Source organism: Oculina patagonica, chromosome 4 (genome assembly GCF_052425735.1).
Source record: "Oculina patagonica isolate OP01 chromosome 4, crgOcupat, whole genome shotgun sequence".
NCBI lineage: Eukaryota > Metazoa > Cnidaria > Anthozoa > Scleractinia > Oculinidae > Oculina > Oculina patagonica.
Window position 1 is genome coordinate 41291491 of NC_135761.1, and position 24497 is coordinate 41315987.

The 24497-nt window shown below is 39.2% G+C and overlaps 2 protein-coding genes, 1 non-coding gene and 1 pseudogene across 4 annotated transcripts; all 4 read right to left on the bottom strand.

The window, feature by feature from the left end:
• Nucleotides 1-368: 368 nt before the first annotated feature.
• LOC144647896 (uncharacterized) lies at nucleotides 369-1969 on the bottom strand. Its single transcript, XM_078507581.1, has 2 exons — nucleotides 1768-1969; nucleotides 369-1417 (listed from the first exon to the last, which is right to left on the bottom strand). Exons 1-2 carry the CDS (start codon nucleotides 1802-1804, stop codon nucleotides 369-371), a joined length of 1086 nt encoding a protein of 361 aa, XP_078363707.1. The 5' UTR covers nucleotides 1805-1969.
• An 82-nt stretch (nucleotides 1970-2051) lies between these two features.
• On the bottom strand, nucleotides 2052-14106 carry LOC144647897 (uncharacterized; annotated as a pseudogene).
• Nucleotides 13798-23187, bottom strand: LOC144650216 (uncharacterized). Of its 2 annotated transcripts, XM_078509867.1 has the most exons (6): nucleotides 22655-23187; nucleotides 22322-22540; nucleotides 20826-21004; nucleotides 19148-20167; nucleotides 17644-18649; nucleotides 13798-16994 (listed from the first exon to the last, which is right to left on the bottom strand). In XM_078509867.1, exons 1-6 carry the CDS (start codon nucleotides 22845-22847, stop codon nucleotides 16108-16110), a joined length of 3504 nt encoding a protein of 1167 aa, XP_078365993.1. In that variant the 5' UTR covers nucleotides 22848-23187; the 3' UTR covers nucleotides 13798-16107. The 2 variants fall into 2 exon arrangements, with proteins under 2 accessions (XP_078365993.1, XP_078365992.1); XM_078509866.1 differs by having other exon boundaries at nucleotides 22322-23187.
• Nucleotides 20390-20463, bottom strand: Trnar-ucu (transfer RNA arginine (anticodon UCU)). The gene has a single exon. It is a non-coding gene; the product is annotated as a tRNA-Arg (tRNA).
• Nucleotides 23188-24497: the final 1310 nt, after the last annotated feature.

Below are 24497 nucleotides of genomic sequence, written 5' to 3' on the forward strand. Positions count from 1 at the left end.
TCGACCTGTATTTAAGAAATATTTGGACTGTATTCATTGGTGGTCAACACTCAGAGAAAGTGCAGTTGTGCGGTGTTTTCATGCGGTGTAATAAACCAGTTGCAAAGTTGTAACACAACAATAAGCTTTAATAACTTAACGTAATTCAACATGCGACATAACACCGTTGAATGAAGGTAACGCAAGTTAACGCAATGATGCAATAAATAAACTTCAAGCACCTTAATGTAATGGATAATGTCCTTGGGTACAGTGTGTACTTTGGAGAAAAACTTAACTACCTTGACAAGTTAGAGTGTCATACATAAAAAGTTAGACTGTCATACATGTAGGTACATGGCAAGGTAGAATGTCTTTGGCTACACTGTCTACTTCAGAAGAACTTCACTAACTTGGTAAGTTAGAGTGTCATAGGTTAATGTAAGGACTTTGTCGCGACTTCGTAGAAGCAAGGAGATGATGTCATTTTCTGTTGCTGATGCCAGTTGAATGGCAGGGCTGAGAAGGGGAACCAAGAGTTGAGCTGCATTATTATCCATTCTCAGGTGGAGGTTTTTGGGGGAACTTTCTGGTTTCACCAGAACGCGTAGAGCCCAACTGGCATTGCACGTCGTAGGTAACTGGATTAAGTGGCAAGACTGGCAGCAAGCTCTGTCAGGTGCGGTGACGTCAACAGTGCGCTTCTGACAGGAGGTACAGCATAGATGGTTGGAAACTTCATGAACACCTTGAATTGTGCCATTTATTGTAGATGTTGTGCCAACTTCATCTTCATAGTCAACGATAGGTACATCATATGGCGCCACTTCTGTTGCTTTCATTTCTTCATTTCTTGGTGTATTGAGGTAGTGTTCATATTTTGTAACCTTCACTTTGACATTGTTGAGAGCATAAGTTTGGTTGAGGTTTAGAGTTCCCACGTAGTCTCCCCAAAGCACAATTTTGATGTAAGCTGTTGGGTCAGCTATAATGACATCCTGTTTTTTAAGCGGGCCATATCTGGTTGACAGAACTTTAACTCCTGACAGGCTGACAACTTTCGCTTTGACACATATCAATTGCTCAGCTGCTAGTTTATGGATCAATGATATGTTTAGTGGTTTCCCAGTTGCGGTGGCTGTCAGTTCTTCTGAGAAGGGAAAGTCGATCTCGTTCTTGTCTAATGGCGTGATTTTAGTGAATTTTGTTATGACAAAATCATCATCTCCATTACTAGGCTGCTTGTAGTTGTTGAGTTTAACAGGACTTTTTGTTGATGCAAGTGCATGTAGCTCTGCTCGTTTTTCGGGTGAGTAACAGACTGCTCTAACTGGTCGGTCTTTGCATTGAACTATTAAGTTGAAGTACTTTCGCTTGGACGTGCCAGCTGTTTTTAGTGGTGATATGTTGTGCAAATAGCAGCTGGTGTTTGCGGCGTCTGCAATAGAAAGAATAAAATATACCAAATTAATTTCAGTGACGAACAGGCCTATTAGGCAAATGTCCTGGGCATCAATAGTCAGCAGTGTTCTGCCCAGACCAAGCACTGTTCTGTGCTAAGAGTATAATAGTTTACGAATTACACAGAAAAGATAAATAATTTAGTTGGAAAATAGTTAATTTGCAATAAATATGACTGAGCTGTCAGCTAGCTGAAATTGCTTCAGATATTGACAAGGAATTTTCCAAAATTATTTGAGTAATATGTTAAACGGATTGTTTGGCAACATGTATGTTAAGCAATTGCTATTTTTGATATTTGACAGGTAGAATTTGTGAGCTACATACCTTGAGGGTCCTGTTGCATAGCACAGCTACTATCCATGGAAAAGCTGATAGAAAGGAGGTTCTATAATTTGAAAGATAAACAGAAGAATTATGTTAAGTTAATTTGACGGTTGCAACAGGAGAAAACTGCTGAATTTGGAGGAACGTTTATTTGTTTTGAAAAAAAAATACTTAAGAGGTGTTGGGGAATAGTTGCTTAAAATATAAACATGGTACTTACCTAAGAGGAGACCAACTATATGAATTATTACTATTTGTACTAGTTCATATTAGTACTAGGTCAGGTTTGTCAATCAATTAAAGGTCATTGGTTCAATAACATGATGCAAGTGTTCTCAGTCTGGTTATAGTTACACAAGACATGCCACTAGTTCTGTCAGTGTTACCAATGGCTATCCAAAGTTTTGCTAGTGTTATTTTGGGTCTTTTGAATTCTGGATCTGTCACTGATAGGTCAAATAATTTGGGCTTGTGCGAGTTTATCAAGTCTGGTTTCCTCTTCAATGCGAAATTGGAGTCCTACTGACTTTTTAAGGCTGGTCAATCTTTCAAATGTCATTGGTTCAATAATGCAAGATGAAAGTGTCTTCACTCTACTAATTGCAACATATGAAATTCCTGGAGTTCTTTCAGTTTTACCTATGTCAATCCATGTGTTTGATAGGGTCAGTCCTTGACTTTTGTGTATTGTTATTGCCCAGGCAAGTTTTAAAGGAAGCTGTTGTCTTTCATGGACACTACCTTATGTGTCAGAGATTACTGTTATTGGGCATATGGGTACACAACGTGGTATCTCATTATTAATAGATGGGCCCGTATACTCATCAAACTTGACAATAAGAGCAATAGGCAAGTCAGGGGGTTGCTGATTAGTAGAATATATGAAATCCACAACAACACCAGTTGCACCATTGCAAAGACCAACGTCTGTCCACAAATTCATTGTAAGCATTACATGTGCACCTTTTGCAAGGAAAACAACAGGTTCTAATCCTGACATTTCATCAGGACTGCTGTTTTTAGCTGCTTGACTTGAGTGTCGAGCATTAACCATTGCTATTGGTTGGTGGAGTGCAGATAATTTTTCAGAGTTGTATTTTGCAACTTCTTCATTGCTATAATAAAGTCTTATTACATTGCTAAATTCAGCAATGTTGTTCGCCATTGATGGTTGTCGAGTTAAGAGAAGTCTCCAGTCATTTTCATTGCAGTCTCCTGTGCGTAATCGGTTTAGTAAATCTCTAAATATAGTTTGTGTTGGGGCTGAGCCTTGTACTCTCTGGTTTAAAGTCAGTTTGACAACAGTTTTAAACATGAAATAAGCCAAATGGCCTTGTTCTTGTAAAGCATTAGAAGGGTTTGAGTGGTAAAGAGGCTTATCTGCCACAGGTGGTAATTGGGCAGGATCACCGACTAGTATAATTGATTTACTACCAAACAGTTGATCAGTTAATCCAGTAACTTGCCGGCATCGTTTGTCAACCCAGGCAAACATTTTTTGGCCAAGCATAGAGTATTCATCAATTATAATATAACTGATTTCTTTAAGGGCGTTTTGTAGTCTTACAAGGCTTTGTCCAGTCAAGTCTTTGTTGCCTTTTGGACCAACAGGAAGTTTCAACAGTGAGTGGATAGTGCATCCACGTATGCTATATGCAGCCTTGCCAGTTGTGGCAGTCACAGCACAGGAGTGTTGAAGTAGGTTTTTAACAGCATTAATAAGATAGCTTTTTCCTGTACCACCACCACCTATAATTATAAGCAATAATGGATCCTTTGGATAGGGCTGTTCGGAATGTACCTTAATTATATCGTAGGCACGTTTCTGCATCTCACTAAAAGTAGTGAGATCAATATTTTGTTGTCGCATAGTTCTTGGAGTTAATGCTTCCTTATTGGTTTTTAACCATGAAGACATTTCTCTTATTTGACTCTCTTGATATTTAAGTCTGTCATTTTGCCAGTTATAACCCGAGTTAACAATTTGTTGTGATTGTTCAGCTGTAACAAATGATCCAGGAACAAGATCTGCTAAAAGCATCCACTCTTCACGTTGAGGAAGTTCTTGTGCTGTTTGTTCGGTATCTGTGTCATTTTCATTGTAATTCTGAACAGTGTCTAATCTCTCATGCCAGTCAGGGACATGTTCTTTAGCATATGGTGTTTCTAGAAATTCTTTCCATTTAGTGATATAGATTTCATCAGAACTTGGTTGATTGTCCCAAGCATTGTCTTGTGTTGTCTGCCAGGGTTTATATCTAAGTAACTGGTATTTGCAGTAAAGGGGAAAATTTGGCCCTTTGTTATTTGAAGAATAAACTGGAAAAACTCTAGGAACAGCATTTTGTGCCTGAGCTGTTAGTTTACTGTTAACAAGTTTGTACTTTGTAGCAAAAGTAATAAAATTCAAAGTCATTATATCTGGAATACTGTCAGCATATATAGTACGGTTAGCATAAACATCCAGTAGGGAACTGTTTGTTGCGACATCCTCATTAGCAGAATTTGCTTTGATTTTGCGAGAACCATCTAAGCTAATTGGTATGACATTAAATGAGGAGCTGACCAGTTTTAGTGATAACAAATGATGCATAGTCTCTTGAGCAGAAAAGTCCCTCTGACCAAGTGACTTCATTATAACTTTTTTAATAAGTTTTGTGGGACTGCTATCACTATTACAGTTACGAACAATGGAGTTGAATGCAGTCTTCAAAACGGTGGATCGTGGCTCTCCTTTTGATGCATATTTTGTAAGGTATTCAAGACATGCATGATAGTCAATGACTACCTGAATGTCACAGTTAGCCCTCCAACCTTGCAGTTGTACACGCTGGTGATTATTAAGTCTGGGGTCATTTCTCTTGGTTATAACCTTGACTTTGTATTGGCAGTTTTTATCTATTGAATGAATGGGTTCAAATTCAAGCTTTGTAGTCATGGAAGGTTCAAATGGAAAGTTAAATCTACATTTTAGGTCCGATTCACTTTGCCTTTTTCTAAGACAGTAATTTGAACTACAGTGAGTGTGTCTTTGGACGGTATTCAGTAAGTCAACATAATCACTATCAGAGTCTTGAATGTCCTTGTGATGTCTCTGACAAGGATGAACTGATGGTTTTATCCAAGTACCATTATCTGGTGGGTCTGGGTTGTATGTAGACAACAACCAGTCTACATATTGGCAAACTAACTGTGAAGCTTTTTTACCATCAAGTATTTGTTGATTGAGTTCTGGCAAATCTGCGGGGTCTGCATTATTAAGTGCGATCTCAGCTAAATAGCCTTCGAGTGCTTTTTCTGATAGTTTGCATAGCCCTGGGTCATTTTTTAATTTAGCAACACCATGACAGTGAATACTTCCTCTAGTATTCAAATCTGTACCAGTGCCACTCAGCTTCTAATGAGTTATACAACCAGTGCTTAATAAAATTCTCTAAGCGCTGGGTGAAAAACCAATCAGTAATGTGAGGATTGTTTATGACATTCTGACGTCTGTTCTCAGCTGTGTTATTGCTATCACTAGAAAAAAGTGCATGTAACTCAGGCCAATGCATATCAGCTGATGAAAAGGTGAAAAAAAATGTTGGAGGCCCTACATGATTAATAATTGCCTTTAAATCTTCCCTAGCTTTGAACCAGTAAGCATTTGATCCAGATATGTTGGCAAGATATCGTGATATTTTAGAAAGAAATACATGTGCACTATTATTGGCCACCATCTGCTGAAGCTCTTCTGTTGTGAGATGTGCTTCTCCTGGATTCTGTTTAAGGAATATTCCTGTTTGCTGTAAAATGCGTTTTCTCTCAATCATATTAAAAGCCCAATAAGCAAATCTAGGGTGTGAGGCAAAGCGATAGATCCAGCGACCATCTTTCTTTTCTGCGTATTTTAAAAGATGTTTAATTCTTTCAATAAGTTGCACATCTTGGTAAAGAGATGGGTTTGTAGGGTCACCTTTACCATCCGGAAATAATGTTGGGAAAGCCAATGTTGCTAGAAAAGGAGTGGTGTACTCATTTATTGGCTCACTATCTACTGTTGGCCAAGGCATAGCTTCACTATAACGTTTAGAAGACAATTGCTGCTGAATAGCCTGAATTTCTTGCTGTTCACATTGGGGAATGGGAAGAAAGCTATTCATTTCAGTTTGTTCATTATAAACAATGTCCTCTGCATTTTGAGGGCCCAAATCAGCTTCTAAATTATGACTATCAGCATCTTCTCTTTCAACTGATATAAGATCATGTGGAATGCCATGCACAGGCAAACAGTTCAAGGAATACTGATTAAGAGGAAATTTCGACTCAGACCGAGCGGGCAGTGGCACAAAAGTTGCACTTCAGAATTTTTGATATGCCGCCCAAAGAAAGCCTATGGTAGGCCTAGAAACGTGGTGGGATTTTTTTTCTTCAAATATTTCTTCAACCAGTCAAAAACTTACAAAACCGTTATGAACCCCAGTGTCTTCTAAAACACACAAAATAAACATGACTAACACCGTGTCGTAAACTTCGCACTGGCTCATTCGCATTAGATGAAACCCCGTTTTTGAGCCTAGAAATGGACTATTGAAGTGTTTATAAGTCATTTGAGTCCAATCTTTCTTCTGTAAGTTAATTGCGAAGGTCACGGCGAGCCGCTGAAAACCACTAAAATTCGGTTGCTCGTAATTCTTAATTTGGCGCTCTTTTTCGAGAAAGAATTTCTCTACCCGGTAAAACTCTAAATAACTTGAATTTCAGATATTTTGAAATGGGAAATGCCATTCTAAAACATAGTGTTAAAATTTATTTCGGGCTCTTTATACGCGCTGAGTGCGAACGCTCTCAAAATACTTATAATTACAAAATTATCTGTCACTGAAACGTAAACAATACCCACATTCTTCCTGCCTGAGAGTCCAAAGCGTCTTCTTCTGAGTCTTTCCTCCGTTTTCTACTAGTATTTAGATGTAATCTACAGCAGAAGTTCCCTGTTAAGATCATCCTGAACACCATATCTTCCAAATATCGAGAATAAAGCGAATTTCGAATCCTATCGCCATCTTTAATAGCGATCAGTCTTCAACATTCAAGCGTGCTGTCGACAACTTCAGTACATCTCCGTGTTGACATTCAACATTCGACCACTCTCAGGTCTGCCATGATATATTCCCATCTCTTGTTAAACAGCTGTCGAATAAATATACCCTTCTTGTATCAACATTTTGATTTCTCGACCGAAATACCGGTCCGTCCGTTCATTTCTTCATGGTCAAGAACAACGCACTGGAACCAGGCAAACTGTTGTTCTCCGATTACATGTTGACTAAACTTGCGTGTCACGCAATCCCTTTCCTTAGTCACTCGGTTGTTTTTTTGTTACACGATTCCCATAAATGAATTAAAAACACCCGATAATTCGAAAGATCAGGACGTCTAAATTAAATATTCTGGTTAACGCTGTGCCAACATCCCTTTGTGACCCTTCACGAAAAAATCGTAAACTAGTCCTGATCGTAAACAGACTTACCTTATTATAGGAATATAACGAAGCATTTTAACAACGCGAACAAAATATACGCGTAATAAAATTAACGCGAATTTAAGAAATGTTCTGGTTAAGGAGGCTCGATGTAGTTATTTTAGCCGAAGGGTGGTTGTTTTTAAAAATTAAAATAATCTAGGAAGCAAATGTTCGATTTTTGCCAAAATACACCATAATCATCAAATGTGACCAAATTTTAATTTTTTACTCGTCACTTTGTCACAAAGGTTACCATAGCAACCATTGACGTTTTCTTTTGTTCTCAAACAAGCTTGGTTTTCTCGAAATCTAGACTGACACTTGGTATTCATTTTTTGATATGTTCAAGTACAGTAGATTTACTACCTGTGCTCAAAATTTTAGGAAAATCTGTAAGAGCGTTTTAGAGTAAATCAAGAATGAAGTTTTTGGTATTTTCTTATAATTTCTTACAATCGGCAGTCGATATATTTTAACAAATTAAAGCAGAAAGATTTCGCTTTTAGTTAATGGTCTTTGATGGTGTAAGTATTTATATTTCAGTGAGAGAAACTGTGCTCAAATAATACGAAACAATTTTAAGGCGCCTATTTTATATTAAAACGGTGTTTTTCTGAAAATTTCATTCTTGATTTACTTGAAAACGCTCTTACAGATTTTTCTAAAATTTCGTCAACAGTTAGTCAATCTACTAAACTTTAACATATCAAAAAAAACACCAAGTGTCAGTCTAGATTTCGAGAAAATCAAGCGTGTTTGAGAACAAAAGAAAACGTCAATCGTTGCTATGGTAACCGTTGTGACTAAGTGCCGGGTAAAAAATTAAAATTTGGTTACATTTGATCATTATGGCGTATTTTGGCAGAAGTCGAACATTGGCTTCCTAGGTAATTTTAATTTTCAAAACAACCACCCTTAGTCTAAAAAAACTACATCGAGCCTTCTTAAATGCTTATAGTAAACGTGTTTATATTAATTAACATCAATAAAATTAACGCGAATTTTTGAAATTCGCGTTAATAACATGTATCGTTAATTTCCTATAAAAAGGTATGTAAAGGTTTAATATAGCGCTCATTGTTTCACTATACTCAATCAACTAAAGGTTGAAACAATATATGGTAAACCATTATTTGCAAGAAACAGAATCTTGGCCAAAATGATATTTTCAACAGATGGCTTGTCCCACACCATCGCCGCTGACCCACTAACCCCTGCCTACACGACGACGAGCGGTACTCCGCCTGAGGTCCAGATCATATGTCCTTTTGTGAAAACAGGTATACAGCAATACAGCAAACAGAGACCTTGCCCTGTTAACTATTGTATTGAGGTATCCAGAACGACATCTTCACTTTGGGGCGGAGCCTCCCGTGGTTGGGTAAGTGGTGATTGGTCAAAGACATTGCGAAAAAAAATAGATCGATTATTTCGGTCAATACGATTTGAAAGGCACTGCCTTTTTTCTTCAGGCACAACCATGGGCCCCTACCTGGCACAACTGTCTCACGGCATATAGTCCTACATATCTTCCGATCCAGTTAAAATAACTGCCGTATTCCATCCAATAAGCGCCGTCCCCGAATAAGCAAGGCATTTGAATAACGCCGCATTTGGGACAAAATGTAAATAAGCGCCTCCTCCGAATAGAAGAGTCCCGATGCGGTGCTTATTCGAAGAATTCCCTTTGACCGACAATGGAACTCTAAAACACTTAAAGTGAATATATTACACCATTATTCGATCATCAAGTGCTCTGTCCAGAATTATTACAGTACGTACCAAGCCCAATTTCTCTCTTTCTTTTTCCGGGTACCTGTGCAAGTACGGTAGTCTGTTTTCAGTGTTTGCCTTGTTTCAAAAGTGGTGTCCTCAAATTACCCCCCCCCCCCAACCCCCCGCGAATTAGCGCCGCATTTGAGACCTGAATAGGGTAAACATTCCCTGAAACTAGACTTATCACTCATCACATGGAAACGTCATCCACAGTCCAGTTGACCAACCAACATCTCCAAGTACACAAATCGTTAATGCGCTAGACTCTTGGTCGACCGGTCCGTATTCGAGCCCTGGCCGGGATCATTGCATTATGTTTTTGGGCAAGACAATTTTTTTTCCCACAGTGCTGTCTCCACCAAGGTGTGTATGTTGAGGAGGAAGGAGAGGATAATCCTGCGATGGACTAGCATCTTATTTTGTAGGAGTAAAATACTCCTACTATATATTGAAACTGGAAGAAGCTCCGGCCTGACGGGCCACTAGCCCGGGGGGGGGGGGGCCTCCCCTATATGGCCTATACGGGGACGTGCCGCTGGATAGGGTATGGTTTTTGACTCCTCCGGTCTTGAACAGGGTATATAATTTCAAGCTCCTGTCCTAAACAGGGCCTGAATCTGTCCTAGACAGGGTATGGCTGCAAGACTGTCGTCCATGTTTTTACATTGTTTTCGCTTTCACTGCAATAAAAAAGCATTATTTTATTCGGTGGGATAGGTGTTTCTGCATTTCAATGCTTCAAACGTCGCGTATGGGACGCAATCACAATAAAGCGTAAATGATTGTTGATGTTGTCCTTTGTCCTAAATAGGGTCTTAGAATAGGGGGTGTTGTCCTACACAGGGTAGGTATTTTAAGTTTTTATTGTCCTAAACAAGGTCAGGGTTTCAAACTTCCAGCAGCACCCCTATACCTAAACTTAGGTCAAGAACCCCCCCCTCCCCAGGGACTAGGTTCCAACAGTTTTTTGAAAAGCCATGAAGAAGGAAAGTAACTTTTAGATCTTTTACGACCAGCGCGTACCATGCGTACGGGGAAAAGTAATTATACCCGAGGCCTCGAGCCCGAGACGCCGTCCATATCTCTACTCTTATATAACATTTTGACGTAATATATCAATCACGAGAGGCAGTGTTTCATCGGAATATCCAAACTCCGAGAAGAGAGTTGAAAATACGACGCGCAGCGGAGTATTTTTGACGAAATTCGAGGTGTTTGGATAGCCTATGAAACACTGTCTCGAGTGTTTGATATATCTTCTCGATCGAAACAAAAACTACGGAGTAAACGGAGAAATAAAATCGTAAAAAATCTATGCTAATTAAGATCGGGTTTCCAAACCACCGTCACGGTTATAATATTCTTTGTTTTAACTTGATGAATTATTAATGAGTTTGAGAAAGAAAAAGTAACAATGGGCAAAAACGAAATAGTCTGTTTTACTCTACCAATTGCTCTTTATGAAATGTCGAAAGGGGTAAGGAATTATCCCTTATATTACTTTTCTTATAATCCACCAAACACCGGGCAGTCGATCTATCTGAATATTCTAAATTGTTTTCTTTTATTTAAAGCCGAATGGACCCCTGTCGAAAGTGAAAATTTAATTAAAGTAGAAATACGTGTCACTTCTGGAGCTACGTAAAAAAGGCAACATCCTCAATTTAATTGATGGTTTATACACGTTTTTATTTCGTCAGGTAGCGAAAAGGAAGTTTTATTTTGTCTTCAAAATATAAAAGAGCAAGGATAGTAAGATCTGGACCTTGGGTTGAGCTCATGGGGGGTACTCGGGATTTCAAATGACGGGTATGATCGAATGGGAGCGAAAATCATGACCCAAAAAAATCCCTGAGGCTTCCAACAAAACCCCAAAAAACCCTGGACCAAAAACCAACCCCCAAAAAATCCCATTTCAAATTTCTAAGCCACGAAATAAATCAGAAAGGGGGAATATAAGATATAACACACAAAAAAAAAACACATTAGAAACACGTTGAGTGTTTGTACTTTATTCACAGAACAATGTGGTCAAAGCATTGCCACGAATTTTGAGATTGTTTGTAATACCCCCAAAAATCCCTAGTTAAATCAAACCACCCAATAAAATACTTGCCAAATTTTGCTACCCAAAAAAATCCGGGAATCGAAAATTTCAAACCCAAAAAAATCCTTCGATCATCCCCGTAACTTTAAATCCCGAATACCCCCCCCCCCCTCAACTGGGGGGTTGAGTGCCTTCGGTGAGGTGTAGCGGAGAGGGGGAGGGGTGATGGAGTGGGTTCAGCACTTGCGATAACAATATTATTTTGGACAAGACGTTGCCGCTCAGAAATGATTTGCCGTTAATTTAAACAACTGCTGTAGAGGCTTCTATTTTGATTGTTTTTCGTCGAAACTGTGCCATAATCCCCCTACTTGTTTTAGGTAGATGGAAAGGGTCGAAAAGAATTTCAACTTGAGAAACTCTGCCGAAATTTTTCACGTTCTCACTAAAGTTCTCACATTTTTTTCCGAAAAGGATCATAATTGTTCTTTTTTCAACAACTCGGCTGGGTTATTTTTAAAAGAACAATCATGATCGGTTTTGGAAACAAAAATGCGAGAACTTTAATGAGAACTTGAAAAATTCTGGCGGAGTTTTTCAAGTTGAAATTCATTTCGACCCTTTCCATCCACTTCCCCTTAAACACAAAACAATTAATTTAGACGTCCTGATCTTTCAAATCATCGTGTTTTTTATTTCATTTATGGAAATCGTGAGCAAAAACCTACCGAGTGACTAGTACGAAAGCGATTGCGTGACACGCAAGTTTCAAATTAGTCAACATGTCATCGGAGAACAACAGTTTGTCTGGTTTGTTTCCGACCATGAAGAACTGAACGGACCGGCATTTCGGTCGAGAAATCAAAGGATTGATACAAGAAGGGTATATTTATTCGACGGTTGTTTAACAAGAGATGGGAATATATCATGGCAGACCTGAAAGTGGTCGAATGTTGAATGTCAACACGGAGATGTACTGAAGTTGTCGACAGCACGCTTGAAGACTGATCGATATTAAAGATGGCGATAGGATTCGAAATTCGCTTTACCCTCGATATTTAGAAGATATGGTGTTCAGGATGATCTTAACAGGGAGCTTCTGCTGTAGATTACATCTAAATACTAGTAGAAAACAGAGGAAAGACTCAGAAGAAGACGTTTTGGACTCTCAGGCCGGGAGAATGTGGGTATTGTTTACGTTTCAGTGACAGATAATTTTGTAATTATAAGTATTTTGAGAGCGTTCGCACTCAGCGCGTATAGAGAGCCCGAAATAAATTTTTACACTAGGTTTTAGAATGGCATTTCCCCTTTCAAAATATCTGAAATTCAAGTTATTTAGAGTTTTACCGGGTAGAGAAATTCTCTCTCGAAAGAGAGCGCCAAATTAAGAATTTCGAGCAACCGAATTTTAGTGGTTTTCAGCGGCTCGCCGTGACCTTCGCAATTAACTTACAGAAGAAAGATTGGACTCAAATGACTTATAAACACTTCAATAGTCCATTTCTAGGCTCAAAAACGGGGTTTCATCTAATGCGAATGAGCCAGTGCGAAGTTTACGACACGGTGTTAGTCATGTTTATTTTGTGTGTTTTAGAAGACACTGGGGTTCATAACGGTTTTGTAAGTTTTTGACCGGTTGAAGAAATATTTGAAGAAAAAAATCCCACCACATTTCTAGGCATACCATAGGCTTTCTTTGGGCGGCATATCAAGAATTCTGATGTGCAACTTTTGTGCCACTTATTTTTGTTTTCGCGCGGTATTAGTGGATCTTTGCTCTTAAGTTCAACATCTTTATAATGCGGATTGTTATTAATTAGCCACAGCAATGCATCGGCTACCTTTTGTCGTCTAACTGATACATCTTTAAAGTTGTTGTCTTTTCCTTTCATCTTAACAACTATAACTGATAAATCTTTTGCATATCTTGGCAAAGAAAGAGCTAGTTCTTCTACATGTTGGGGCAAATTAATGCAGTGGCCTGAGTAGCCTCTTTGTCCACCAGGTTTTATATACACTGTCATTATAGGAAGTGCACGTGCAATGAGCATTTCTTCTACTTGGGTAAGTCCTTGTAGTTCACAAGGAACTTGAGAAGGAATCATGTTGTTTTCATTGGAAAACTTTTGTGGTCGTTTCTTATCACGGATACATCTCAAACAACGAAACTCAGAAGTTCTGTCTGTATCTGAGCTAGATCTTAAAGGCCATCCTTCCAGGCAAACTATGCACTGTTTAATTGAATACTTATTAGACTCATGAAATAAATCAATATTTTTTAGTACCTGTTTTTGTTCGATAATTGGTAAATCAAAATTTTTCTGGATGGTATTGTGATGTTGTGTAGATTTATGCTTTTTGCAGTAAGCATTTCTCCTTTTTTCAAGCCTCTCCGTTTTTTCATCAATGCTTTCTTCAGCCTTTCGCTTGGCATCATTATTTCTTAGTTTTGCTAGCCTTTTGTGTCTATCCTAATCTGTTTCTTCAGCCCTTCGCTTGGCATCATTGTGTCTTACTTTTGCTAGTCTTTTGTGTCTATCTTGATCTGTTTCTTCAGCCCTTCGCTTAGCATTATTTTGACGTAAATTGGTCAATCTTTTTTGCCTTGCATCATTTGTCTGTGTAGATCTACGATTTCTTCTTTCCTTAAGTTGTTCTGTCTTTTGGTCTTCAGACTGTGATAACTTGCTCTTTAAGAAGACTTGCCAGTAATTTTGGAGAATTGACCGACAGAAAGGGAATTTCAAATTCCAATTTATTTTACCTAAAAGACCCCTTTGGTGAACTATTTTGAAAAATGATATTTAAAAGTTCTATCGCTTTTTCGTTTTTGTGAAAAATTGGAATGTTCAAAATACGATGACCGGCCTCATGACCCCCCGGAAAAAAACAATGAAAAATCGAGCAACTTTTGGAAGTTCGTACACAAAAATCAGAAGAATTCCGGGTTTGCTATTTTGGGAATTGATAAAAGGTCTTTATATCTTTCCCGAAATACAAAATTCATGTCATGTTACAAAGATTGACTCTATAAATTAACCTGTCGAAAATAACGAACTTATCGTGTAACAAGTCAGTTCAAAATAACGGTAAACTTAAAAGGCCCACAAAAATCTTAGTATATGTATTTATATATAATTCTGTATGTGAAGTTTGAGCTTTATCCTTCAACTTCATTGCCTCAAATTCTCGTTTTTGGCCCGACAAAAGCGACGCGTCTAGAATAAAAAAAAGTACGGGCTATTTTCAGCAAATTTCATTGCAGCTCGCTGAACGGCTGTCACGCAAGAATTCATAAGAATGCAAGACTTTTTTTCTTATTGCGTCGTTTCTGCACCAAAAGACTTAAATACAGCAGTCGCTTTTGAATAATATTTTCTCACTATAAAACCCAGCTAGATACGACTATTTGACAAATCTGACCTTACGAAAGTTTAAATTATAAATCGACAATTTTAATAGCCGGCGGGACGGCAATAAAATTATTCAATCCAAACAAGCAAACACGCAAACAAACTTACGAAATGTAACTACAATACCAAGTCCTGCTGTCGCTTTTCGTGCTTTTCATTGTTATGTTAACAACAAAAACGAATATTTCTTAACAGATGCTCATCACCGTTGTCCATTTGTATTTAAAAACAGTGAGCAATTAACCTTGATTTAAAGCGACGATGTACATTGTATAGCGAACCTTCGCAGTTCAAGCTTGAACATAATTTACATGTAATAGTCTACAGATATAACGCACTTATAAAGAAGCATTCTCTCCAGCGTTTGTTCCCTTAATTTAGGTAGCCATTTGACCTTTTAACACTGCCAATATGCATGATTATTATATAAAACTTTATCCATAAAGATCAAAACAATGCTGTTCGTCGTTGTATAAAAACCACAAACAAGTATCAAGTATCACTCCTATCTTACCTCGGCTCAAAACATGAGCACCACAGCATCAGAGAATTATTTTAGCAAAAACTTGCTTCGTTTGAACGATAGTCCAGCCAAAGTTACGGTAAAACACGACTGTAAAAATGTTACATGAAACAAAACACCGTCACATGAAATATGAGCAGCCCAATCATAAAAGGATAGCGTGACGGAAGTGAAACTGTAAAGTTGCGCGCAATTTCAGAGACTGATTACAGTGGTAGTCTAATTTGAACTAAAATATTGCCAAATACCAAAATAAAATAGCTAAAACAAACTATACTTAGAATCAAGATTATTCCTGTACAGATGCATCGTTAGGGACGTACCATTGTTTTCCTGGAGGAGGGTGTGGGCGGGGCTGTGAAAAATATCGGGGAAAAAACTGTTTGCAGGACCTAATAGACAGAATGCAAACACGATATGTATATATAAAGAAATAGTTTGCATTTCGTAAAAAATGTTTGCAAAAGTGCAGAAATTAAAGAAATTTACAGAGGAAAATTTTTCATCCCCAAGTTTTTCATGTTGAAATTTCTCATGTCGCAATCTGCGCATTCTTGGGCGTACTTCAAGCCTCCCCCTCGCTGGCTGTTCAGACTCAGGAAGTCCATGCTCTTATAATGTATCACTGTGGAAAGCTATTATGCAGTACTCGAAATTAAAGGATTTGTATGGGGAGAAGGATACCGTTGTATTCAATAACGAAAATATCAACAAGTCTGAATTAGAAAAATCTTACATTGCTTCAGTTGCTTTTCTTTATGTCTCCGGCGAAGATTCAGGCAAACGAACTAGAGTGGTTATTATTTAATATTTCAAGCTCGTTGAATACAACTTTTCCCCATGCAACAAGTAATCTTTTTTTCAAGTGTTTAGTAATAACACAATTGCACATATTTCGAGTTTGAGTTCCCTGTGGTTCCGAAGCTTTCTACGCAGGCTACCGCAGAATAGACCTTTTTAGCTCCGTTTGATTGTTGTTTGTCGTTTGTCCAATTCAAAACAATCCATGCGGAAATGGATGAAGAATTTTCAGGAGAACGTCACCAGATCTGATAACGGCAATTTGCTCAGATTAACCGCTGCAAGAGCAATTTGAGACCATTTGCTCTAGTAGACTGAGGTAGGGCGCCTTGTTTCTAACTTTCTTAGCTGGAGATTCTAATTCGAATCCTTCACAAAATAATTGAAGTAAGCCAAGTTTCATGTTCTTCAGCGTGCCTTTCCTTACCAGGTCACAGATGTTGTACTGATCGTACACAATAGGATGCTCCAGTTGAAGGGCTGAGAGGATATCTTGGCGAGCGGTATTGAAATTCATCTCCTCTTCAGAAGCACGGATGTCCTCCTCAAGCACGACATTGTTACGAGATTTTGCTGAGAGGCGCGAAAAGAATGAAGAAACTTGTTGTGCCGTCAGGAATTCCGAGACTCTAAAGAGACGATTTCCATCTGGTCCAATGGCTCTTCTCATTTCCCGTGCTACTGTCTCGCCATCCAGTTTTCGGCCTGTTGTTTGCCCAATGTTAAATTTAGCCTCAAGATAAGTTTTTTGGGCTTCATTAAAACGGTAGGGCTTCTTTGTTTCCTTAAGAGCCCATCCCTCCTCAACATTAGAAACAATTTCTTCGGCTTCCAGTGGCTCTCGGGATTTTAGGGTCGGCATTTTCCCCACACCCCCCTCTAAAAGTGACGCATATTGTGTTTTAGCAAGGTCTAACAGCGATTGCCGTTCGACTGATTTAGTACACCTTTCAAATGAAAGATGACGTTCAAGAGACGAAAATCGCTGAAAGACGCGAACACAACCTTCCTTGGGGCAGCTGAAGGCTTCCATAGACGTAGCTTGGCTAGTGTCTACAGGTTCCTGTGAAACGGGTTTTTCGCGACCAAGCGGCTTGACAGTCAAAGGCTTGAACGAACCAGTGGAGAAGGGAACTTTGAGCCACGTGTATCCAGAATCTGTTGCAAAAAAGATAAATGAAAACTTTTTTTGAGATGCTGTTCCATTATCGGCACTTTAAGGTCATTTCCCAGAAATGCATTGCGCAGTTAGGTTCAGTTATCGTCATTTCTCCAAAACGAGTAGGGTGATCTACGATATTTTTCTGTTGTTTTGAATCGAGTAATAATTTTCTTTCTGTAAAATAAATACCGACTAATTCTCAGTAAAGAAACAAGCGTCGGAAACATGAATTTAGCAAGCAATCGTGACTATAATCATGGTGACATAACAGGGATTTATTTGGTGATAGCAAGGTACGTTGTTGTTGCTTCTTAATTAGCACGGTTACCCGAATTTTTTTTTTTTTTTTCAAAATTTAAGTTCCTATAAGATAACAAAATCAATAGGCAAAGTTTGACAAAAATCTCAGGCGGGTTATACTTTAGTGGAAGCGAGCATAAGGCGCCCTACCAGTGTTTTAGTTCCCCTTTATGAAAAATGCCTTGTCGATTATGTTTTCCAGTACGGTAGTAAATAACTTATAGTACGAAACCATTAGCCTGGCCCATGTCAGAAAGTGATGAGAAACGCAGGTAAAGCATACGCAGGAAACGATCGAAAAGAAACACGAGACACACACAAAGAAGGATACTGTGCATCCCATACCTGTCATTGTGCTGGCATTTACAGGAATTTCCTTTCCACTACCAATGTCATACGCTCTTCTGGCTAAAAGGTTTCCTTCGCTAAATCTGAAATTGTTTAATTTGCTGATTCCGGGAATTTTCTGTTGGGTACCACTGATGCTGTGTTCTTCGAGGCATTCAACTACAGCAACCCTAACACCTTCGAGCCCACCATACGACAGAAGAGCATCTTTCATTTGTTCAGCGTTAGTGACATCATGCCCCTCGTTGATATACTTGCGAATATGGGACTTCGCTGCTGCGGCCATTCTGTCAGCGGCTCCTTTACCTCCTTGTGGATCACTGAAATCCACGCCTGTCACGTTTATACCAGTAGACGCTTGAATTGAAGGACAGGCAAGAAGTGTTGGTGCGGCATGATAACAGCCGGCGTTATCTTGGCGGAAGAAGGCCTTTGTGATGTTGGGGTGCTCAGTCGCCAAGGTACAAAGGACATGCTGCATGATGGTGACAACTGCAGCGCTGTCTTGGCTGCACGACTGAACGATGTGGATAAATCCCTGGGATTGTAGCTCACCAAGGACTCGGCGGTAAACAACAGAAATGTGCCAAGAAATTCCTCTCTTTCCGAACCAATCTGATTGCGATTCACGGTATCTTTGGGGAAGGAATTTCATGGCCCAGTCGATGACGATAAACACAGTGTTGTCATCCAGGTTATCGATAGCATCTAGCCTTGCCTTGTCCTGCTGAACACTCCTTAACTGGTGGCACTTCCATTTATGTATGGCATGCTGTGCTGTGCGAAATAGATAGAGCGCCTCGTCATGGTCGTCATCACTAGAGTAAGATGCCCTTGACAATAGTTCCTCTGTATCTTTCAATGTGGATACTATCGCCTCACATTCTGCACACCTCTCGTCATGGTCATGGTCACACTGCTGCCTAAATTCACTTGCCGTTTTGTCACTTAACGCGAACACACTACAGTGTTCCTTCACATGGGAATTTTCGTTCACATGAACCTAAAGAGTGAGAAAATAGAAAACCAATTTATTTAACTATTCTTGGAAAATTAATTTTAGTATTAAACAGGTAGTAGTTATGAACGGTCTTTCGTCGTTTTCCAAAGTGTGCATGGTTATTTATGTGATTTGTCCAATCTAGCGATGCGCTCTGTCGCTGTTTTTTTGTATAATTAGATTTCGTCTTATTTTTTTAACCCTCACAGGCTACATAGGTACAAAACAACATCATGTAATCGTGAATATTTGGAAATGTCGTCACGTGACAACGTTTGTGACTCTGCTTGACGCCTAAAGTAGAGCTAAGTAGAATTTGGTGGTTTTATATGTTGTTCAGGGTTAGAAGGATCCCTTTAACTATTGAGGACTTGGGGAGCAAAAATAAAACCCTGATTATGTTGTACTAAAAGGGTTGAAGTCACAATTCACGTAAAGGGTTTTATAATTAAGGTTGTTTTTTAACTTCACTTACAATTTCACCTGCATTATTTCTATTACCTTGTAGTCACCTTTGAGGTACAGCTTCGCGGCTTTCAGGTTCTCTTGTAAACTTGCACCTAAGTCCCCCGTTGTAGCTACCTTGTTTATTAGCTCAGAAAGATCATCAAAGGCTTTTGCACCTTCAGCGGCAATATAATCCAAACCTTGCAGGGACTTGCGCACTGACGCGCTGCATTCGGATAAGATGCGCAACATTGTTCGCTCACTAAATGGCTTGAATTCAGTTTCTAAGCAATACTCAATGTACTGCTTTGCAATTCGTTGCGGTATCATCGTTCTGATAACATTTGGGACACTGATAACTTTACCGGAGGATAACTTCAGTGATTTATCTCCAAATGGTAAGTCCTGTACTAGATGTGGACTTGTTATGTATGCAAGAAAGTGATCTAGCTGCTTCCTGTCAATCTTTAGTCGTGGAACTGGGGATGCACGTTCCGGGACAGGGGCCGCTCGGCCATACTGCAGACGATGAAGATTAGCAATAGTGTACCTGTATTGAGTGAGTCCAGGTATATGCCAAGAGATTTCTTTATAACTTGCTACTCCAGCCATAATTGATAAAACTTGACGGCGGGTGTCCCAGCTTGCTGCATTCTTATATGCTTCGGCCAATGCTTGTAGATAGCTGTTGTCGGACAAGAACAAAACGGAATCTAAGCCCATAATCTTATCCACTGCAGAGGATAGTTTTAACTCTTTCCACAAATAGGCAGAGTTATCGGGATAAACCACTGACAAAACCGACTTGACTATTTCAGACGAGCGCTTAACATATCGTTCTTGAGTGCGTTCACTTGCTTGGTCCCATTCCATCCAGCGTCTTCCAAGCGGCTCAATGTTGCACTCCTCCAAGAAAGCATTCAGTCTGGCTCTTTGGAGCTGATACTTTCCATCCCCTCCACTGGATGATGCTGTGCTTGCAGTCTCTGACGATAGTTGATAACTTTCGTCTGTTATTTCAAGTTTCTTCATATCTGCTTCTAGCTCCACTGAGCTGGTACTTTCTTCACTTTCCTGCAATATTAAAAGTTAATATGGTGTGGGTGTTCAGGCAGAATTAAAATGACCTATGTAGATAGGACCGCGTGGCACCCGTTTAAATAGGATATTAAATAATTATTTTTAATGTGTTGGAGTGCCGGTAGTAGGCAATACTGCCGATACACCAAATCCCCTTGGATATACACCCTGTTAAAGGAAATTTGGGAGGGTTCCCGCGGGGCAAAGAAAAATCTCTGACCCCGGCGGGATTTGAACCCACGACCTCCGGATTAGATCTACGGACGCTCTACCGACTGAGCTACGAGGCCAGAAGCTTTGAGAATGACTACCTTGCTAGAAAAATGCTTTCAAAGCGACCAACGACCGCCTTAACCGGTCGAGCGCGAATTTTTGATACTGATAATGGATTTATTATCTTCATATTGCCTATATCGACGGATGAGGGCTGATCAGGCTACATCGGGTAGCTAAATTCCTATTATGTAAATGAAATTCATGCATGCAAAAGGAACACTTGTTTTCAGTTGCCTGCTAGTAAGCAGAAAAAATTGCCTGTTTACGAAGTACCTGGAAGATCATTGCTTTTCCGCGCATCATGAAACTAATAAGAACAACAAATGCAACATAAAATAACAGTGTTTATTTAACTGCGAAAATATCGAGGCCTTACCGGTTTTTCCTTTTCTACATCACTTCCTTCAGAACTCTGTGTCTCGCAAGGCGAAACTATCTCGGGAACATCTGAAGCAGACGGAGCTTCCTCTGAGGAGCGGATTGTTTTAAGACTCGATTCCACCGAAAAATCAGTCATGAGCTCAGCTAAGTGTCCTTTGCATCGTTTACAAATTTCTGTGGAAAAAAGGAAAAAGAAACAATGTGTGAATTGAGATAATGTGTATATAATTATGTGAGAGAGAGAAAAAAAAGAACTTCATTCTATCTTGATATTTGATAAATGAAAAAGCAAAACAATGCAAGTTAAACACGCATCCACTAAAGAACTGTAAAAAGGGCTCCGTATAGTCAACACCATTTCGTTGTTTTAGTGTGTTCGATAAAAAGCCAGACAACGTCTCATCAGACTTCTCTATGTCAAAGCGTATTAAAATCAGTACAGCAGGAAAATCACCAACCAAATATGAGTGGGTGATTACGTACAAGGTAGGGTAAATTATGCATCTAAATAGCGTTAGCATAACCACACTGACCGTCTATTGGTAATCGCACAATCTGATTGGCTACACAGGTGCCGTCTATTTAACAATTAGATGGCGAGCTCGAGGTTTCTATCGGCTGAGCTCGAGGTTTCTATCGGCTTCTTTCCTCGCCAACTATCAAAGTCGATGGAAATCGAGAGCAAGCCGTCTTTTTGTGTAAGCGTAACCCACTGTCCGATCTATTAAACTCAGAATATCGCTAGAATTGATTTATTGAAGGTTTTGATAGATAAAATTATGCGAAAACTAAGCGCGCGCTCCGAGAGCCGTCTACTGATCATTATTTTAAAAAAACTAGCAATGGTATATTGAAATTCCTGAGTTTTGATTGGTTAACAGGCAATGGTATATGAGCTCATATACCACTCACCACAAATATGGTAGCCGATACGCGTCAACGAAAACAGCAGGGGAGCTCAAATATTGCAATTCTTTGGACGTTTTTAATAAAACAATTATTCCACTCACGCTTGTTGGATATGAGATAGTTATAGCCAACGAGGTGCGTAGCGCCTCGTTGGCTATCTACCATCTCATATCCAACAAGCGCGAGTGGAATAATTGTTAAATAGACGGCACTTGTGTAGCCATTCAGATTGCGCGATTATACCAATAGACGGTCAGTGTGGTCATGATAATGATCGGTAGACGGCTCTCGGAGCGCGCGCTTAGTTTTCGCTTAATTGTATCAATCAATACCTTTAATAAATCAATTCTAGCGATATTCTGACTTTAATAAATCGGTTAGTGGGTTATGCTAACACAATTAGACGGCGAGCTCGAGGTTTCTATCGGCAGAGAGAGGAGCTGATACTTCTATTTTGCCACGGAACTGGTTCTTGCAAATAACGTTCGTTCCCTCGCACCAGCTCAACTCTCCTTCCCACCTTCCACCCCCACCCCCAACTCGATCCCGGGAGAAGTTTTTGCAAAGCTTTCACGTTCTTACGTGTTCCGATTGGAAGAAACACTTTTCCTGTTAATAACACGAAAGCTGACTCCTTGCTGGTAATTCCACGATCTCCTTTGGTTGACGCGGCCTTGTGTCCTGCAATCTCGCTTGGTATAGGACATCGAACCTTTCCGCTCCTCCAGCCAACCCCAAATGTTTCTCGATGTCGTGGGCACACCGTCAATAATGAATGGAAATCTTCGACAATAAACACCCCTAGGCAAGGGACAATAACACAAAATTGCAAAAATCTTAAAGAAGAAAAAATGCTAGTCGCATTTCCAAAACTGATTGATAAATAAGGCATGATTATAAAAACAAGAACCATACCTGCCCTTGCGAGCAATAATTGAATTTCACTTTCAATCCTGTCGTCTGCTACGCTACATGATTTAAGATGAGATGAAACATCCTTGCTGCAATCTCTGAGGGCGACACACTGAAAATCCTCAGGGTTTATCCAGTTTGATCCGCATGACGTGGTATTCTCTCTCAGTAGAGAGGAATAGCTACACGTTGCCATCTACAGCAACATTAAACGAATAGAAGCAAGACGAAAAGCTGATGTCGCTTCCAAAATCGAAAATCTCACCAGAAGAGACTGGATTCTCGGAAAAATGACGGCAAAGCTAGTTAAAAATAACATTTGTTTCGGTCACGTTTTGTGTATCAAATTTCATCTGTTCGCTTTAATTTATTCTATTGACATTGTCGCAGCTTTGAAAACATCATGTTGTTAAGAATATAAGAAGCAAGGAACTGACACCGGTATCTCAAAAACTGCAAGAAAAAAAACTGCGCGAAGAACAAAAGAATAATATTGTCAGGTGAGACTTGAGTCTTTTAATAGTACGTGATCGGCGCCTTGGATCGGCGGCTACACGATGTGAATAAATATTTAGATCAATGGTCATCGCTATCGCTCTATTTATATTTTTAGGTTCGTCGCTGTGGGTATTGTATGTGCTTATTTATAAATGCAGTGTATCCAAATGTTATCAGAAGCAAATCTACGTAAATTATGGACATAAAATGTTGTAAGGTGTACTAAATTATCAAACTTTCATTTGATGTCGAATCGTTGTGTATTGCGTGACAGCCGGTTTGAGATGTAAACAAAATTAGTCAAAAATAGCCTCAATATTTTTTGCTCTGGACACGTCCCTTTTCGCGGGCCAAAAATGAAACTTTAGTATAGCGAACTTGAATGATAAAGCTCGGATTGTACGTATAAATCTCTTTCCAGGTACATATACTAGGAATTATGTAGACCTCTGAAGTTGACCCAAATTTCATCTTGACGTCAAAGTCTGTAAGGTGGCTATTTTCAACACGTCAATAAATAGACTCAAAGTTGACAATATAACGTGATTTCTATACCCCTGTGTAGAGTAAAGGATATTGTTTTACCCAGCAATACACCAAATCCTGGACGCTTTTCCTTGTTGCGTACGAACTTCCACAAGTTGCTCGATTTTTCATTGTTTTTCCGGGGGGTCAAGCGGCCGTCCAGTCTTATTTTGAACTTTTCGATTTTTAACAAAAACGAAAAAGCGATAGAACTTTTAAATATCATTTTTCAAAATAGTTCACCAAAGGGGTCTTTTAGGTAAAATAAATTCGAATTTGAAATTCCCTTTCTGTCGATCAATTCTCCAAAATTACTGGCAAGTCTTCTTAAGTATGCTAACCTATTCTTGTTTAGACCATTTTTGTACGGCACAGTTGAAACATAGTGTAACTCATTGATATATCCGATGAATATTACCCTAGGCCGTTGGTCGTGAGATACGGGAGTAATAATTGTTCCTTCAGGTTTATTAATATCTGACTTAGTGATATGAATCACACAGTTATTAGCATTAGCCACTGCCTGGATAATTATATTATCACACCATGTGCCTGGGTTTGACATTTGCTGCACATAGTTTGCCCAACTATTGTTAGAAATGCTTTTAACATAAAATTCTGGATGTTTATTTAAATGGGTTATTCCGGACATCCGGATTTCAAAGTGCAAATGTGCAGTTCCATAGAGTTGATGTGAAACTGATTTAAAAAAACAGTCACCACTCCCACCAACATCATGTGGCATTAAGCTGATGTGTGAAAGCCTATCAGTTAGAATAGTCCATGGCAAGTTGCCACTAACATTGTTTGAGTCATCAGGAAG